Source organism: Dipodomys spectabilis, unplaced genomic scaffold (assembly GCF_019054845.1).
Source record: "Dipodomys spectabilis isolate Male_0828 unplaced genomic scaffold, ASM1905484v1 ptg000003l, whole genome shotgun sequence".
NCBI classification, from domain to species: domain Eukaryota; kingdom Metazoa; phylum Chordata; class Mammalia; order Rodentia; family Heteromyidae; genus Dipodomys; species Dipodomys spectabilis.
Window position 1 is genome coordinate 11639001 of NW_024870680.1, and position 6000 is coordinate 11645000.

At 39.2% G+C, this 6000-nt stretch overlaps 1 protein-coding gene across 2 annotated transcripts in view; it reads left to right on the plus strand.

Moving 5' to 3' along the window:
- Ints4 (integrator complex subunit 4) overlaps positions 1 to 6000 on the plus strand; it is a 123448-nt gene that overhangs the window by 64874 nt on the left and 52574 nt on the right. For both annotated transcript variants that reach the window (XM_042688822.1, XM_042688828.1), the window contains exons 11-12: positions 1679 to 1884; positions 2945 to 3087. In XM_042688822.1, the coding sequence (XP_042544756.1) occupies positions 1679 to 1884; positions 2945 to 3087 (349 nt within the window). The remainder of the gene's footprint in view (positions 1 to 1678; positions 1885 to 2944; positions 3088 to 6000) is intronic.

Consider the following 6000-nt stretch of genomic DNA (forward strand, 5'->3'; position numbering starts at 1 on the left):
CATTGATTGGTACACTTTTTTGTTGTTGTTGGCCATGGAGCTTGAACTTGGGGCCTGGGTGCTGTCTCTGAGCTTTTTCTCAAGGCTAGCTCTCTACCACTTTGAGCCATAGTGCTACTTCAGTTTTCAGGTGGTTAGTTGGAGATAAAGAGTCTCACGGACTTTCCAGCCCAGGCTGGCTTTGAACTGCCATTCTCAAATCTCAGCCTCCTAAATAGCTAAGATTACAGGTATGCACCACCAGTGCCTGGCTTGGTATACTTTTCTAAATGTGCTATATTTAAATAATATTACTTAAAATATGAAGGATGGAAGCTTTTGGCATATCTCCTATTGGTATTTTTTTCATTTGAGAATTGGAAACCTAAAAAAAGGGAAATGACAATTAAATCTAAGAAGTTTTTCATATACTCTAACTTGAAGATTATGCAGTGATAGTAGCTAGGTATGTTGGTTCATGCCTGTAATACCAGCTATTCAGAAGGAGGAGGTAGAAGGAGGCCCACCTGGACAAAAGCTTGAGATCCTTTCTGAAAACAAAGTAAAGCAAAATAGATTGGGGGTAAGATATAAATGGTATTGTCCTAGTTCTACTCACCACCCCCTCCCTCCCAAAAAAAAAAAAAAAGATTATGCAATGTACTTTAGTATTGTGGTCTCTGAGGAGCCTAAGGACCAGGAAGCAGTGAAACATCCATTTCGGTAGCCCTTTCTCTTCTTTAGAGATACTAGGACTCTATGATCTGCACTATACCCCTAAGAGATGGTGGTGGCAGTATGCAGAGGACCATAAACTGAAGGAAGAAAAATCATCATGCCTTTTCCTCTCTTTTACCCTCCTCTGTCTCCCTCCTTTTTATTATGAATTGTTAAGAATAATGGATTTCATTATGAGATGTGCATGCATGTACTTCGATCATAGCCACCCCCTCATTACCCTCTTTTGTCTTCCTTTCCCTTCCTGTAGGTCTCCTTCCTCTTCCCAGATAGTTCCCCTATACTTAGGACCTGGACATTCATTGCCCCTTAGCTTTTTCTCTCCTATTTTTTTGTTTTCCCAGTGGTAGCCATTCTGATTGGAGTGAGGTGAAATCTCATTGTTATTTTTATTTGCATTTCTATGGTGGCTAAAGATGTTGTATATTTTTTAATGTATTTATTGGCCATTTGTTCATCTTTTTGAGCCTGTTAACTCATTTTTTGCTTTCTGATTGAATTATTTATTCTTTTGATGTTTAATTTTTTTGGTTCTTTTTGGATATATTCTGGATATTAATCTAGAATGAATAGCTGGCAGTTTCTTTTCCCCTTTCTGTAGGCTGTCTCTTCACTATGGTAATTGTTCTCTAGTTTATATAGAAGCTTGATAATTTGATTGTAATTCCATTTATCAATTCTTTCTTGGAATTAGGATACTGGAATAAAACAAAACAGTGTTCAAGAAATTACTTGGTATTTGGTTATATGTATATGAAGTCAGATTTAAATATGAGTCCTTGTGACACCAAAGTCCATGTTCTTACAACAATATGAAGGTGGCTTGGAGGAGATCCCTCAGGGACAATTTTCTGTGAGAGAAGTAGAGGCTGAAAGACATTCTGAATGAGAAGAGCTCCCATCCTGCATTTTTCTCATGCTCCTTAATTGCATGTGTAGCCTCATTTGTCCTCTTCTCTAGAGGTTCGCATTGCTGCGGTAGAAGCTCTCTGTATGCTGGCCCAGTCTTCACCCTCTTTTGCTGAAAAGTGCCTTGATTTCCTGGTCGACATGTTTAATGATGAAATTGAGGAAGTACGTCTGCAGTCCATACATACCATGAGGAAAATCTCTAACAATATCACTCTTCGGGAGGATCAGCTTGACACTGTCCTGGCTGTTTTAGAGGTAAGCATTTCGTTTGTTGCTCATTTTTCATCAGATACCTATTGAGGCTTCTCCTTTTTAAAAACCAGGCATTGGTTCTGAAGGTGAGCTTAATACTGAAAGAACTAGGCATCTAAATTGCTAGGATGAGTTGTGGGAGTGTGAGGTGGAGGAACATTCCAGGCAGGAAGGGAGTAGATATAGAATATCTATGGTGGATAGGAACATGGCACAGTTGAAGGACCAAAAGAGAGCTGAGTGGCTGGAAGAAAGAATAATACATATGTGGTATGAGATTAGATTGGTAGGGGAAGTGGAACCAGCTCATACAGAGCTTGACTGTCATCTTGTCTTTTTTTTAAACAAACAAATATATCTTAACTATAATCCATACTAGCCTGGAACTCTTAGTATAGCCTAGGTTGATCTTGAACTTGTGTGCCTCCCCAAGTGCTGATGTTATAGGTGTAAACCACCATGCAAAGTTTGAAAACTATCTCTTATTTCTCACCTTTTACTCTGCCTGTACTGGCTTCCATGTTGTTTTTAAACATGCTTCCACCTCATCCTGTTTGTGCTTGCTGTTCCTTTGATTGTCCCGTGTAAAGTACCTGACCTATCCCTACTCTTGCCTTGCTCATAGTCCTTCTGTAGTTTTAGTTTCTTTTGTAGATAAGGTCTTAAACTTTTGCTTTGCTAGGCCAGTCTGGGACCACAATCTTTCTACTACTGTCTCCTGAGTAGTTGTGATTACAGGCATACATTTCCATGCTTAACAACCTGTCCTTTTTCAGAGTTGCAAGGAGACTCTTACTCCTTTGGCATTATGATTGAGCTCCAGACAGGAAGAAAAAGGAAGGTTTAAGATAAAGAGGCAAACCTGGCACATTTAGCCTTTTCCTTTTCATTAAATCAGTAAGATGAGAGCTTGTCCAGGAATTTCAGCTAGTAAACTGTTGAGTACTTTCTCATATGTCTATCCTAAATACAAAGGTGCCTAGGAAGAAGGGGTGGTAGATAGAGTCTGGGTTTGTTAATTAACAGTCATTATTTTTAATCATTATCCTTTTCTTTTTGTAAGGATTCATCCAGAGATATTAGAGAGGCTCTTCATGAACTCTTATGCTGCACTAATGTTTCAACCAAAGAAGGCATTCATCTTGCACTGGTGGAACTGCTGAAGAATTTAAGCAAATACCCCACTGATAGGGACTCCATATGGAAGTAAGGACTTTCTACCCCATTTATTAAGTCCCTTTTGCCTTTAATTTAGAAACCTGATTCAACTTTACCAGACTCTCAGGAGTCTAATTCCTAAGATAAATATCACATTTGTATTGTTCATTTGTCCTTTCATCACCTAAAAAGTATGTACCTGCTGTGTACTGACTGTGTGCCCTGTGGTAGGTTCTAGGGGTATAGAAATGAGTCTGCTAGATGTCCTTTTATCTCCTGAACAATGTTAACCGCTGTTTGTCTATTTTGCAGTTTATATGACGTATAACCATCATCACTGAGCTTAGAGGCAGGGCTCTTGTTCTATAGATGGAACTCACCATTATTCTCCCACCTAATTACCTCTAGCTTTACTGATTATAGTCAAGGTATTAACCTTCACTGTTTACAAACCTCTTTCTATTTGAAGAACTACTTGCATATATTTAATATACAATGTCTTATGGTTCTCTGCTTATTTAAATGAGCTTATCTGACAAGATCATTCCATCTGTGTGTTGTTTATTGATTTTCAAAAAAATTGGTTACTAAAAGTAAAAACAAAACTGGGTGCTGGTAGCTAATGCCTATAATCCTAGCTACTCAGGAGGCTGAGATCAGATAGGATCGTAGTTCAAAACCAGCTGGCTGTGAGACTCTATCTACAGTTAATCACAGAAAAAGCCGGAAGCAGAGCTGTGGATTAGGTGATAAAGCACTAGCTTTGAGCAAAAGAAGCTTAGGGACATGGCCCAGTTCCAGCTTCAGGATTGGCACAAAAAAAAAAAAATGTAGAAAAACTGTGAGCTGAATCAGGTTGGAAGACATACATTCTCTCTCTCTCTCTCTCTCTCTCTCTCTCTCTACCTATCTAATATGTAAATAGATTTATCACATGACTCACATAGTAAGCAAGAACTCTTCTACTATATTATATCTCTAGCCCCTGGAGAATATTAAAAACTAAAAATGACAGGAGAACCCAGCTTTATGATTCACTTAACAATACATTTTTGATTTTTTTTTTTTTTAAGGCAAGTTTTAACTTTTACGGACCTTGTGCTTGCTAGTCAAGTGATCTACCTCTTGCGCCATACCCCTAGCCCTGGGTCATACTTTAATTTCTAGTATTCTGTTTTGCCATTTGCTCATGTTTATGCAGTTGAGCTCAATTCAGCATGCCTTTATTGATCATCTTCAAGGAGTACTTGGTCATTTGAGGTGTGGTGATAGAGTAGGGAAACACCCTTGTCAGTAATTGCAGATCTGCAAAGATACAGAAGAAATGATTAATTCTGGTTGATAAAAGGTATTGTTATGGAACGTATTGCAGAATATTTTCTTATCTGAAAGTAAGATTTGTGGGGTGATTTTTTTGGTATTTCCTAGAATATTTATATAAGGCCATCTTGATTAAGTTATAGTGCTTAAAAGATTTTAGAATTATGGGCTGGGAAGGTGGCTCAGTGGTAGAGCACTTGCCTTGCATGCTCGAGTCCCTGGGTTCGATTCCTCAGCACCACATAAGAAAAAAGCTGGAAGAGGCGCTGTGGCTCAAGTGGTAGAGCACTAGCCTTGAGCTGAAGAGCTGAGGGACAGCGCCCAGGCCCAGAGTTCAGGCCCCACGACCGGACGCCCCCCCACCCCCCAAAAAAGATATTAGAATTACCTATTCTAATAATCACTTAATTTTTTTCACTTTAGTCCCACAAATTGGGTGTTTACTTAGAAATATTAATGAATATAACAAAAGAGTTAAAGGAATATTCAGAGTGATTTTTGTTTTGTTTTTATGCCCATTCTGGGGCTTGAACTCAGGGGCTTGGGCACTGTCCCTGTACTTTTTTGCTCAGGTTTAGTGCTTTACTACTTGAGCCACAACTTCACTTCCAGCTTTTTGGCAATTATTTGGAGATAAAGAGTCTTATGGACTTTCATGATGGGTTGGCTTTGAACTAAGACACTCAAATTTCAGTCTCCTGAGTAGCTAGGATTATAGGCGTGAGCCACCAGTACCCTACCGGAGTGATGTGTTTTTACAATGTTGCTAAAGATGGATGTATAGATGAAAAATGTGAAGTTATTTGTTCTGCTTCTTTTCTATTTTTTTTAATCACTATGTAATATAAACTGACACTACTTGGTTTATCACAATATTCAAATAGGAAACTGCTTGTAAATTGTTTGGACAGAGCTTACTGCATAATAAAAACTCAAAAAATCTTTTTTTTTTTTGGGTCCGGTCGCGGGGCCTGAACTCTGGGTCTGGGCGCTGTCCCTCAGCTCTTCAGCTCAAGGCTAGCATTCTACCATTTGAGCCACAGCGTCACTTCCGGCTTTTTACTTTTTGCTTATGTGGTGCTAAGGAATTGAACCCAGGGCCTCATGCATGCAAGGCAAGCACTCTACCACTGAGCCACCTTCCCAGCCCTAAAAACTCAAAAAATCTTAAATAAAAAGTCACTCTGTAGCTCAGGGTGGTCTGGAACTCATTATCTTCCTGCTTCAGTCTCCCCAGTTTTGGGTTCACAAGATGTCTCCAATCATGCCCTTGTTCTGTTCTAGTATCTGATCATTTCAGCACACACTGAGCACTTGTTATTACCCAATAACTAACTATATTAAAGTGGTGTGGAGACTTAAAAATGGATCAACTCGCAGACTCAGCCCTCAGATAGGAGGAAGAAAAAGAAGTAAAGAATATATATATGAGAAGGTTGGACAAAGTAAGAAAAAAAACCAAAAACATATTAGTAAGGCAGAAAGTCTAGTTCAGTGAAACCAAGTGGGATAGAGATCTTCAAGGGGACCAATTAGCAGCACTCAGGTTTCCCACCTGCGTTCTGAATAGAACAAAGGTGAAAAAGGAATGGCAAGTGGAGGCCAAAGTGCAGCCTGTACAGTGTGCCCTGAAGCACAGTA